The sequence below is a fragment of the Acanthochromis polyacanthus genome, chromosome 18 (assembly GCF_021347895.1).
Source record: "Acanthochromis polyacanthus isolate Apoly-LR-REF ecotype Palm Island chromosome 18, KAUST_Apoly_ChrSc, whole genome shotgun sequence".
Taxonomy (NCBI): Eukaryota; Metazoa; Chordata; class Actinopteri; family Pomacentridae; genus Acanthochromis; species Acanthochromis polyacanthus.
Genome location: NC_067130.1, coordinates 25,451,211 through 25,464,821, shown reverse-complemented (window position 1 = coordinate 25,464,821; position 13,611 = coordinate 25,451,211). Strand labels below are relative to the sequence as shown.

General features: G+C 41.7%; 1 protein-coding gene across 2 annotated transcripts in view; it reads left to right on the top strand.

Annotated features, from left to right (window-relative positions):
• Nucleotides 1–13,611, top strand: part of LOC110963286 (3'-5' RNA helicase YTHDC2) — a 53,338-nt gene that overhangs the window by 1,656 nt on the left and 38,071 nt on the right. For both annotated transcript variants that reach the window (XM_051938882.1, XM_051938881.1), the window contains exons 3-8: nucleotides 146–236; nucleotides 5,516–5,712; nucleotides 7,355–7,557; nucleotides 8,909–9,075; nucleotides 11,384–11,486; nucleotides 12,068–12,224. In XM_051938882.1, coding sequence (XP_051794842.1) covers nucleotides 146–236; nucleotides 5,516–5,712; nucleotides 7,355–7,557; nucleotides 8,909–9,075; nucleotides 11,384–11,486; nucleotides 12,068–12,224 — 918 coding nt within the window. The remainder of the gene's footprint in view (nucleotides 1–145; nucleotides 237–5,515; nucleotides 5,713–7,354; nucleotides 7,558–8,908; nucleotides 9,076–11,383; nucleotides 11,487–12,067; nucleotides 12,225–13,611) is intronic.

The window sequence follows — 13,611 nt, the reverse complement described above, 5'->3', positions numbered from 1 at the left end:
AGCCCTGTTAAAAATTGTTAATGTCAAATTATTTGACAGAAGTATGCCGCTGTCATGTTCAGTAGTCGTCCTAGAGGTAGCAGAAAGATAGGATGGCTGAATCTCTTAAAATGTGCTAATATTTGTCCTGTCCCTGACTGAACAGAGATGACATTTCCTTCCTCCTTGACCAGTGTGGAGAGGGCTTTCATCCATCGAATGGCACAGTCATTGGGCTACATTTCAAAGAGCAAAGGGTAAGTTCCTCCACCAGTACTCTTCATGTATCTCAGAATCCTGCTGAGGAACTGGGTTGAAACTGAAAATGAAGTAATTTAAAAAGTTATGTACACTCATTCTCATAAAGGTTGTTCCTTTACAGTAAAGTTGGATTTGTTGTTCGGCGTTAAGGGGTTATGGTACCTCTGAATATATACACACGTGGACAAAATTGTTGGTACCCCTCAGTTAAAGAAGGAAAAACCCACAATTCTCACTGAAATCACTTGAAACTCACAAAAGTAACAATAAATAAAAATTTATTGAAAATTAAATAATCAAAATCAGCCATCACTTTTGAATTGTTGATTAACATAATTATTTAAAAAAACAAACTAATGAAACAGGCCTGGACAAAAATGATGGTACCCATAACTTAATATTTTGTTGCACAACCTTTTGAGGCAATCACTGCAATTAAACAATTTCTGTATTTGTCAATGAGCGTTCTGCAGCTGTCAACAGGTATTTTGGCCCACTCCTCATGAGCAAACAGCTCCAGTTGTCTCAGGTTTGATGGGTGTCTTCTCCAAATGGCATGTTTCAGCTCCTTCCACATATGTTCAATGGGATTCAGATCTGGGCTCATAGAAGGCCACTTTAGAATAGTCCAACGCTTTTCTCTCAGCCATTCTTGGGTGTTTTTGGCTGTGTGTTTTGGATCGTTGTCCTGTTGGAAGACCCATGACCTGCGACTGAGACCAAGCTTTCTGACACTAGGCAGCACATTTCTCTCCAGAATGCCTTGATAGTCTTCAGATTTCATCGTACCTTGCACACTTTCAAGACACCCTGTGCCAGATGCAGCAAAGCAGCCCCAAAACATTACTGAGCCTCCTCCATGTTTCACCGTAGGGACAGTGTTCTTTTCTTCGTATGCTTGGTTTTTGAGTCTATGAACATAGAGTTGATGTGCCTTACCAAAAAGCTCCAGTTTGGTCTCATCTTTCCAAAGGACATTCTCCCAGAAGCTTTGTGGCTTGTCAACATGCATTTTTGCAAATTCCAGTCTGGCTTTTTTATGAGTTTTTTTCAGCAGTGGTGTCCTCCTTGGTCGTCTCCCATGAAGTCCACTTTGGCTCAAACAACGACGAATGGTGCGATCTGACACTGATGTACCTTGGCCTTGGAGTTCACCTTTAATTTCTTTGGAGGTTGCTCTGGGCTCTTTGGATACAATTCGAAGGATCCGTCTCTTCAATTTGTCATCAATTTTCCTCTTGCGGCCACGTCCAGGGAGGTTGGCTACTGTCCCGTGGGTCTTGAACTTCTGAATAATATGAGCCACTGTTGTCACAGGAACTTCAAGCTGTTTAGAGATGGTCTTATAGCCTTTACCTTTAAGATGTTTGTCTATAATTTTTTTTCGGATGTCCTGGGACAATTCTCTCCTTCGCTTTCTGTTGTCCATGTTCAGTGTGGTACACACCTTTTCACCAAACAGCAGGGTGACTACTTGTCTCCCTTTAAATAGGCAGACTGACTGATTATGAGTTTGGAAACACCTGTGATGTCAATTAAATGACACACCTGAGTTAATCATGTCACTCTGGTCAAATAGTTTTCAATCTTTTATAGAGGTACCATCATTTTTGTCCAGGCCTGTTTCATTAGTTTGTTTTTTTAAATAATTATGTTAATAAACAATTCAAAAGTAATGGCTGTTTTTGATTATTTAATTTTCAATAAATTTTTATTTATTGTTACTTTTGTGAGTTTCAAGTGATTTCAGTGAGAATTGTGGGTTTTTCCTTCTTTAACTGAGGGGTACCAACAATTTTGTCCACGTGTGTACCTTCTGTGTTAATAGCCTGTAGCTAATATGGACCTCTTCTGGGTAATTACGCATTGTTATATTAGCTACAGAGGTACCACAAGGCAACTGCAATGTTGCTGTTTGTGTTGTCTCAAACAACTCTCTGCTCTCAGTGTCGACTGACTGACTGACAGCATTTCTTTTCAAATCTGAGTTCGTCCTAATTCACTTCCCTTCTTCTTGGTTAAATTACTCTGCTTTATCGGAGCAAGGGGTAATGCACATCATATTAAACTGCACCACCTCACCTTTCCAGCAGAGTTAGTTGCTTGTCTGTGTCAATCTCAATACCCATTAGATTTGTTTGAGTTACACCTGAACTCATCATTGCATAAATATCTTAATTTTAATGCAACACTGTATTTGCACACACAAAAATTTGCTTTGGGTTTGGTTTGTCATCACTGTAAACAGGCTAGTGTATGTGAATGCTTCAGTGAAGATATGACATTAACTTCATTAGTCACAGAGGTTTGGATATTGCTAATTTCCAGACACTCTCCTTTACACATTTGTGAAAAGATATCGCTACTGCCAGCATTTCGTGATGAGATACATGTAAAAACATGACAATTTCATATTGTTTATACTTAACATGAACATATTAGGGTTTGAAACAGACAAGAGACAGCAAATGTGGCTAGCCCTTATGATGACCAAGGTAAGAGCTTAAAAGTAAAGGAGTGAAATTTGCCTGAAATAGCCTAGGGCTCATAGTGTTGAGGAAGTTAAAAAAAAATAATAATCATCTCCTTTTCAGTAAAACACATCTATCAAAGTGGCCCCCCATACAATCGCTTTGCTTACCCCAACAACCACTCCATATCAAAATGATCGAGGCAATGTGAACAAAGTAACTGACTAACCCTTCTTTTTTATGGATCATCTATGTTGCCCATCTCTCTCTCTCTCTCTGATGAGAGAGAGAGAGATGGGCAGCGATCACAAGGTCAGCCTGGGTTCTGATAACGATATAACGGGGTTACAGGCTTCAGTTTGCCAGTGTTCCCCCTCGTTTATCTGGTATAGTGCATTCTCAGGTGCGCGGAGAGTCAGCTTGTTTTCTTCAGGATGAAATTCGCTTGCTGTTACCAAAGAGAGAAATATGCAGCAATGTCAGAGCGGCTTTTACTCCAGCTATTTTCTGGTCCTCAACCGAGGAGGGACTGGGATTCACGCAGTCCTGGATATCCAGGCCTTGAACAAATGCCTCAGAACATACAAGTTCAGAATGTTCACACACGCATCTCTGCTGTGTATGTTGCGTCAGAACGACTGGTTCATATCAGTCGACCTGAAGGACGCATATTTCCATGTCCCGATTCATCCTCCACACAGGAAATATCTGAGGTTCGCTTTTCTGTGTCTCTGTTACGAGTACAGAGTGCTCCCTTTCGGGTCTATCACTGAGCCCAAGAGTGTTTGTACGCTGTACCAAGGCAACCATTGCCCCGCTACGACAGCAGGGCATCAGGCTGGCCATGTATTTGGACAATTGGCTCCTCCTGGCACGGTCCAGAGAGGAAGTCACAGTGCAAACACACACCCTCATAAAACACCTGGTCGACTTGGGTTTCATGATAAACCCAGGAAAGAGTGTATTATCTCGAGTGCAGAAAATACTCTTCCTGGGATTATCACTAAACTCTGTGTCCTTTACAACTCGTCTCTCAGGAGTCAGGGTGAAAGCTTTCAGAGCCTGCCTCTCACGCTTCACCCTGCACAGTCTGGTCCCTTCAGAGTATGCCTCCAACTACTGGGACTGATGGCCTCAGACATCCTGGTAGTCCGGCTCGGTCGCCTGCACATGAGGGATTTCCAGCAATGGGTGTCCTCCCTCAGGCTGGACCCTGTGCGTCATGGCACACGCAGGGTGACGGTCAGTGCGCCATGCGTAATAGCACTGCACCGCTGGCAACACCCGGCTTTCCTGGTGAAGGGGGTGCCTATGGACCCCATTCTGTCCCGGAAAGTGGTCACTACAGACGCGAGCATGTCCGCCTGGGGGCGGTATATGCGAGGTCTGATGTGTGAGGGGCATCTGGAGCAAAGATCTCCAGCACTCTCACATAGGCTATTTGGAGCTCTTAGCGGTGTTTCTCACGCTGAGACGCTTTCTCCCGTCTCTCAGTGGACATCATGTCCTGGTGAGAATAGAGGGGTCTGCGCTCCCAGCAATTACACATGCTGGCATGTGGACTGATTCTGTGGAACAGCAAGTGTCTCCTGTCTCTGAGAGCCACCCACATGCTGGGGGCTCTGAATTGGGGGACAGACCTGCTGTCCAGGGGTGCGCCACTCTACTGGGAATGGACACTACATCCAGCCATCGCAGCGCAGGTGTGGGCCAGCTTTGGCAGGTGGATCTGTTTGCATCAAGAGAAAATACACAGTGTCTGCTGTTTTTCTCAATATGCGATCCAGATGCGACGCTCGGCGTGGACGGGCGAGGTCATGTTGCTGCACTGTCTCAGATTATTACCGCCCGGCAAAACTGCATATTCCGGAAGGTATTGTTTTCAGCTGCATGGTCTTGCTTGCTTGTTTGTCTGTAACAATTTGGTTTCCGTGCGATAACTCGATAAAATATTGATGTTGCCCCACCATATTTGGTACACAGGTGTACCATAATAAGACACAGGTCAAGTTCGCATTTGGTGACCGTGACCTCATTTTCAAGGTCACAGGGGTCATCTTTGTCGCCGGGCGGTCCAAGTTTGGCAAAACTTCTTGTATTCAGAGTTTTATTGGTTATTTGAGACCTAAAACTAAGTTCTGTCTGTCCTATCCCCCCAAAAATATCTTGCCTTCAAAGCAGTTTTAAGGGTTTAATATCTGTACAAATATAACTCCCACAGCCATGACATTGGAAAAAAATTGCTTCAGGCCGATCCAAAGGACGAGTGTTTGCTTCTATCCATCCATTATCTATACACCGCTTACTCCTCATTAGGGTTGTGGGGGGTTGGAGTCTTTCCCAGCTGACTTAGGGTGAAGGCAGGGCTGCTGTCTTCTCCAGGGCTACATACAGAGACAATCGCACTCACGTTCACACATACGGACAGTTTAGAATCACCAGTTAACCTCATCATGTTTCTGGACTATGTAAGGAAGCCGGAGTACCCACAGAAAACCACGCATGCACAGGACATGCAAACTCCATGCAGAAAGATCCCAGGTCCAGCCCGGCATCTAGCTGCAAGGCAACAGTGCTAACCACCAAGTCACTGTGCGGCCCGAGTGTTTCCAGCAGAATCTAAATTTTTCATTATTGCCCGCTAAAAAAAGGAATAACCAGCATCCATGACATGTATGAAGATACAGTGTTACCATCATTACTGTGCGCAGCTTTAATGTGAAAGTAGGAATTTTTAAAACAATGACACAAACAAGTTTGGGTTTGTTAAGGAAATAAAAATAATGTTCTCTTTCTCTTTTCAGAAAGGGACAAGATCGCTTCCTCACCATCAGAAAGAAGGATGGGTCAGATAAACCTCACCTTAACATACCCCTCACACTCTCCCACAATTCTGTGTATTTCATCCGCTGTCTTCTTCAGAGGTTTCCCATTAGCAAGAGGGAACGCACAGACGTGCAGCCTACCAACAGAGGTAGCATGTCTATGGCTGCAGAACCCGGTAACTGTCAATATCTGTGTTTAAATTTGTATTGTACAATGAGGCACATCATTGCAGATGTTATTGTAGTTGTTATACACTCTAAAGCTGTGTGTCCACTAGATGCGATTTACCCGCATCACATCTGAAAATCGCACGGACGGCAGGCGGTCACTACCAGACCACAACATTTTCACATGACAGTGCTCGAGCAACAGTGGGCCACTACATGGACACGTGACTGTGCTTTCAGCTTACAGTCCGGCAGGCATGTCGGATAAACACAGCGGCTTGGCAGCAAACTTTCTCTTTTATGTCAAAAACACTTCAAAATATTTCTGAAAGCATTTGAGGTGAGAAATAAGCTGTGCAGTCGCTGAATCTGGCCTCATTTTAAGTCACCGACAGCTGCTTTAGATGTTTGAGGACAGTTTCATGATGCTTGGGATCTCTGCATGCCACATCGACTTTGCATAAAGTAGAAGTCCAGTCTACTTTTTGCAAATGAGCTGAGGCCCGCTCCAAGTAAACACACTGGATTGCAGCTGGACTCACACTGCATGTGGCATGTGGCTGGACTCACACTGCATGTGGCATGCTTGTCCGGTTGCGTTGTGTTTCCAGCTGTGATCCAGTGTGTTTAACCAGAGCTCATTTGCATAAAATAGACTGGACTTCTACTTTATGCAAAGTCGATGCGGCGTGTGGAGATGAAGCTGTCCTCAAACATCTAAACTAGCCGTCGGGGACCTAAAAAAAGGACAGATTCAGCTACTGCACAGCTTATTTATCACCTCAGATGCTTTTGGAAATACTTGTCACTGAAGTGTTTTTGAAATAAAAGGGTAAGTTTGTGGGCGATTCGCTGTGTTTCTCTGACTCATCTGCCGGACTGTCAAGCTGAAAGCGCGGTCACATGACCACGCTGTCGCCCACTGTTGCTCAAGCGCTGTCATGTGACAGTGTTGTGGTCTGCTCGTGACTGCCCACATCTGTGCCATTTTCGGATGTGGTGCGTTGCCGTGCAGGAAAATCGCATCTGGTGGTCACGCACCTTCAGTAAGGAAAAAGGCAAAGCTGAAGGAATGATTGCTCTGCCCTCAATCTTTTAAAGCATCCATGAGTGTTTTCTCCATGGGGGTACATGTGGGAAATATTAGTAGATGTACATTGGCTAGAACTTTGCAAATGATTGTTTGTATTTCAACATACAGTCACCTACAGCTAATAGTTAAAGTCAAACAAAGTTAGTACACAATTTCCGTTTCTGTTCCACTTTTTGTCCAGTGTCACTTTAACATAGAGGGAAAACTTAGTGTTCCAACAGATAGTCCTAGATTACAATAATGAAATTGCACTTTCCTCCATCTGTGTTTCTTTTTGTGTTTATTGTCCTGATAGTGCTGTTTATATGAGCTACTGTATCCATGTGGGGTAACCTGACTATACGCTCCAGACATGCTATGAAACAAATGACTAATTCAACGGCGATATTCAGTTTGAGCAGATGGAAGCATTCCATACAGCCACCACCAAATGGCTCTCACACATAGTGACATGAACATGGATACTGTCATTTAGAGTTGGGACTAAAAATGTCTGCTCACCCCTTCTTCTTTTGCATATAGTCTGGTCACTTAAAATTCTTCTGCTTCTCTTTCAGAAAACAGTTATGACAGGAACAGGGCAAGTGGGCGCTTAAACAACGGCATTCCTATGGTGCCTCAGAGGACGGTTCCATCAGAACTAGACAATTTTCGACGCTCTCTGCCTGTGTATGAACATAAGGAGGAAATTGTCCAGCTTATCCGAGAAAACAAGGTAGTTCTTGTGGTGGGCGAGACTGGCTCTGGAAAAACTACACAGGTAGGTCTGTCTGACAGGTGGTTAGCCTTAAAGTATATGTAACTAGTAAAATGAATATGGTCGCTACTTTGCAGCTTTTGTCTGTCGTTTTTGCATCTGTGGCCAGTATTCGGACAGTTATTGAGTGGGTATGATAGGTGCAACCACAATAGTGGTCCCAGCAGGAACAGTTCTACTGTTACTGGGCTAAAGGAAAAATACTGTGTTTTTAAACTCATAGTGCTTCAAATAGCTTCATGAAAAAATGGTATCATAAACAATCATCTCTGTGTTCAATTAATTATATTTTATGAGTGCAATATCCAGTGAAACATTCCTTGATACAACATCTGATGTGGATAAAGTAGTGGCTTACAGTTGACATCATACTGTACACATGTATAATAACCAATGCTCAAGGTGAGTCTTTGATGTAAACAGTTGGTGCTCACTGTTTTCGATGTAATCCAGATTGTGGCAAGATTCACCACTACTAAATTTAGCAATAACTAAACATGTTCTTAGAGCTTCCTCTGCTGAAACCATTTTAGCTAATGACAGATTGACAGATCACAAAATATTAACTTAATTTGTATGACGTCAGCATCTTTTGGAATGTCAAGGAAAATCTATCCATGTGGTTAACAACACGGGCATCAATCTTGGATAGAGAGGCAGTGAACTGGGAAACGGATCTTCTCCAAATAATTGTGCATGAACTACTTTAAACAGGGAGTTAATGCTGACTACAAACAGATCCTGATAAATACATTTTTGTAAAATTGTTTGAAGAACTATGAGTTGCATATGAGTTTAGCATAGTAACAATATTTTTGAGAAAATAGTTGTGAAACTGACATTTCCTTTAGCCCCAAGCTGTAGTTTATGTTTAGTACTGAATAACAAATTTTAGCATGTTAATTTTGTCTCTCCAAGTAGTGTTTCTTTTTCTATGCATGTTTTTGAGATGTTTCATTTGTTTTGACTGTTATTAGGTAGTTAACTGTTAAAAGTGGGGATACAAACAGACAGAAAACATGGGGAACTGAGAGAGTGGTATGGCATGCAGCAGTAGTTCCTGACTGGCATTGTGGGGATGAGGATGTTGAGATTACTTGATAACCTTAATAATCCAGCCACCGGAAAGCCATATTTATGACAAATAGAGTTATTAGATAAACCTGGAACTAAAAAAGTGATTTGATCCTTTTCTTCAGAAATATTATGATACTAAGACAAAACTGAAAGGTGTTTACAACATTGGAGGGACTAAATCCACTGATATTGTATGGTTATTCTGTGATGTGTAAGGTAGACAGAGCCTTGAAATTCACTCAGTAAAGGTCATCCAATGTTTCTGTGTGCTGTCCAGATCCCACAGTTCTTGCTCGATGACTGCAGCAAGAATGGAGAACCCTGTAGGATCTTCTGCACTCAGCCTAGACGCCTGGCTGCCGTTGCTGTTGCTGAGAGAGTGTCAGCTGAGAGAGGGGAGAGTGTGGGCCAGACTGTAGGTTATCACATCAGACTGGAGAGCAGGTAGATTTGTAATGGCAAACAAATTAAGCGAATTTTCTGTATTATCCAAGTAAATAAATAAGCTAGGTCCCAAAGGCTCATAGCAGGCAGAAAGTCCTAAAACATTAGGGATGATTGTTCATCATTTAATTTAGTTGGGAGCATACATAGATTATTCACAACATTAAAACTACTGAAAGGGGAAGTGAATAAAATTGATCATTTCGGTGAACTACAATGTGTTGGGGCCCTGGCATCAATTTGGATGTTACTTCAACACGTACCACCCACCTAAACATTGTTACAGACCAAAAGCATCCCCCATGGCAATGGCACTTTCTGTCCTTCACTCCTTTCTTCAGGAAACAGCGTAAGAGCTGTTCTCCATTCCAGCGAGGTGCTTATAAGTTTAAACACATCTTTTGCTACACAGCAACAGTTTTCTTTCATCTTTACGTGAATTTTCTGACTTTTCGGCAATGTCTTTGTCATGTCAAAAAAAAAATGCTTCTTAGATAAACACCTGTGCTGCTGGAATGGTGACAAAATAAAAGCCCATAACATTAAAAATACACCTTCAAAATAAAAGCACGGAAGGACAGGTTATTTTAACACTAGCAAAACAAAGGCTTGCCAAAAGTGGTGAACTGATCAACAGACCTTTATAAGAGTAATTTTCACACAATTCAGTATCCATACATAACATGTGCATGCATAGCACATGGTCATTTTTATTAAAGATTTCATCCATCAGAAATGGTACATCAGCTGAGCAGCCTTGGTAGAGTTCTGTGTTCTCTGAGTGCTTTCCTAGTTGATGATGTGACTGCTGACAAAAGCAGCAGGATGAATACTGAAGTGTTTCAGGCAATATTATCTGTCCAAATTCAGACAGGCAACCAAGTACACTCACATTCACGCCTATGGACAGTTTGTAATCACCAGTTAACCCCAGCATATTTTTGGACTGTGGGAAGAAGCCGGAGCACCTATTGAAAAGCCACGCAGACACAGGGAGAACATGCAAACTCCACACAGAGAGATTCGAACCCTTCTAGCTGTGAGGTGACAATGCTAACCACTGTTCCACCCATATGTTAGGATAATTGCAAAAATAACATATCTATGCAATGATGTACTACTATATGACAGGAAAGAGAGGAACCAGAGCTTTGTAGTTGTGCTTGTGACATCTTTGTAAATACCAAAATAATACCATTATGAAGACAGATCAAATTTGTATGAAGATGTGTATGAAGTATTATTGCTACTAATTCCTTTAGCCATTTTAAACTCCTGCTTCTCATTTGGAAAAGTCACCATGTCCCATTGCTTCATAATACAGGCCTACCACAAATTAAAATGAACAGCAGAACACACTTTCTGGAGACTAGTTGTTTCTCTGTGCACGAAAGAGTCCTCTAATTTTGAGGTTACTTCAGATTTTTGCATTGTCTTTGACATAGGGCAGACATTGCAGCCCACTTTGTTTCATACGGTCTTCTGACTTGTGGCAGTTACTGCACAGACTTGTTGCATGACTGTGACAGTGTACACACACCAGCAAGAGCCTCAAAACCTTTTTTAAAAATATGTTTTATTTATAGTTTCAGTTTTCAGGAAGTGACAAAGAAGACAACACAAGCCCAACAGCTGCCACTTCAAGAGAGAAAAAAACAAAAGAAAAAAATAAAATCAAAATAATAATCTTCATGTATAAATATATAAATGTATATAAACACACATATATACATATAAAAAGAGATATAAAAGTTAATCAGTCCAGGCCATACTCAGGGTGAGGAGGGATCAGCCAAAAGGTTGGGAGACAAGCATGACTGTAGGAACAGGAGAGGGAGAGTAAAGTCCACGTAGAACGGAGCAAGAATGTCGCGCTTCAGGCACAATGTTTGTAACAAATGAATCAGATCTGAGGGAAAGTTTTGCCTTTTCTGATATGTTCAATGAAAGATCCTCAGATCTTAAAAAAACACAGGATGGGCACCAGCCAGAGTGTAACGAACTTCTTCGAGGTAGATACATGAAACTATGTCATTTAACCAGCTTTTAAAACAAGGGGGAACGGGAGACCTTCACTCACGCAAGGTGACACGTTTTGCCACGAGCCTTAAAACTTTTTGATAACCACTTTTGTGTTATGAAGTTACTAATTAGAAAAAAAAACACAAAGGGCATAATATGCCTTTTTAATTTCTTAAACTCCAATCTGCAAAATTAGAATGTAGGATTGATCTTATTTTCTAAGCTTGTGGAAGACATATTTCTTGAAATAAAAATGACCTGTGGCTGTTGACTTTGCAAATCTCAGGGTCTCTCCTAAGACACTGCTGACCTTTTGCACCAGTGGAGTGTTCCTCAGAACGTTGATGGCTGGAGATGCTAGCCTGACAACTGTCACACATGTCATTGTGGTGAGCATCAAGATTTCAAATACACAGGGCATTTTTCACAAGTGTCACTTTTTTATGTCGTACTTTGCACTGTCCATCTCCATTGGAGAGATTCTGGGAAGCATGTTTTTTTTTTTTATTATTCAGTTAAACATTTGATGTTTGATCAGATCAAAAGTAAACGGAGTGGCATGGACCTCTGTCCACTACAAATTGCTGGCTGTCCTAGTAGCAGGCAAATGTGTCCCTGCAGGCAATTGTATTTATATGTATGAGGTTGACTTCATAGAAATTTAACAGCTGCATGCAAGGTTGAGAGAGTAGGACTGATTTGAACTGGAGTGCATTGATGTAAAGATACATTAAATGGAAAACACTACAGAAAATAGAGGCAGATTCAGAGTATATGCTGTTTTCATACTGTTATGTATAATCCTTTATTTCCCTAAATCTGCAGCAGAGATGAAAGTACAATGTTAACATGACCTTTAGAGCAACCATCGCCATAATAATGACCAGCAAGCCAGATGACATAACCCAGAATTATGCTTTAATTGCTGAACAAGTAAATCATGTTAAAAAGGATGTTCTCTCTTCAATAGGATGAGGTGCACGAGCGTGATGGTCTGACTGACTTCTTGCTCACTAAGATGAGGGATCTCCTTCAGAAGATCCCCACCCTGAAACTGATCCTCTCCAGTGCAGCTCTGGATGTAGACCTGTTCCTTCAGTACTTTGGTTCCTGCCCTGTTATCCACCGTAAGTGTCAAGCATGTTCATTTTTTTAGAGAGCAGACAGACAACTTCTCTCAGTTAAAGTTGTTTCTTCTGCAGTGCTTAATAGCTTGATATTAAGGAGCATTACTGTTCAGAGGACTATAGTTAACAAAAGTGTTAATCTGAAGGCATCCTCCCAGTAATGAATGAAATTCACAGTGTACAGAGCGTATTTATGAAAATGTGAACCAATCTCATTGGTCAAAAACTGAAGGAGACGGGCCATGGTTTAGACTTCGCTATTTCTCGTTGGTGGATAGGCTTGTCCATAGCCTCTCACCACATGATCCTCCAATCTGTCTGTTCTAGGTACAGAAAGAGGAAACCCTCCCTGTTATGAATTTTGATTATGTTTGTCTTTAGGTCTTCATTATTAACCGTGGTCTATTATCATAGTCATATGCATTAGCTATAGTCGACTTCTGCACTCATGTGGTATCATTACTTTAATTTGGGTGACAGTATGTCTCTGTTCTCGTGAACTTTGTCAATTTTAGGCTCTTCCCATCATGTTGTTTTATATTAGAGTATCTTTCAGTATTAAGTGTGTGTGTGAGCGCGCAGTGAGCGAGCGTGAGTGTATGAGTGTATGTGTATGTACAGTCGAGGTCAAAAGTTTACATACACTTGTAAAGAACATAATGTCATGGCTCTCTTGAGTTTCCAGTTATTTCTACAACTCTGATTTTTCTCTGATAGAGTGATTGGAACAGATACTTCTTTGTCACAAAAAACATTCATGAAGTTTGGTTCTTTTATGATTTTATTATGGGTTAACAGAAAAAGTGACCAAATCTGCTGGGTCAAAAATATACATACAGCAACATGAATTAGCAATTTTGATGACTTAGAAAGTTGTGTCAATGAAATGAGCTTCATAGCATTGCCTCTTAACTTCTTGTGAGTGATTATGAGTGACTACAGCTGGTTACTTCTCTGAGGCCATTTAAATAGGGCTCAGTGGATACAAATGCCCACAAACGCTACAACGGGAAAGTCAAAGGAGCTCAGCACGGATCTGGAAAAGCGAATCATTGACTTGAGCAAGTCAGGAATGTCACTTGGAGCTATTTCAAAGCAGCTGCAGGTCCCAAGAGCAACAGTGCAAACAATTGTTTGTAAGTATAAAGTGCATGGCACTGTTTTGTCACTGCCATGATCAGGAAGAAAATGCAAGCTATCACCTGCTGCTGAGAGAAAATTGGTCAGGAAGGTTAAGAGTCAACTGAGAACCACCAAAAAGCAGATCTGCCAAGAATTAGACGCTGCTGGAACACAGGTGTCAGTGTCCATGGTCAAGCGTGTTTTGCATTGCCATGGACTGAGAGGCTGCCGTGCAAGAAGGAAGTCCTTGCTCCAAAAGCGACAC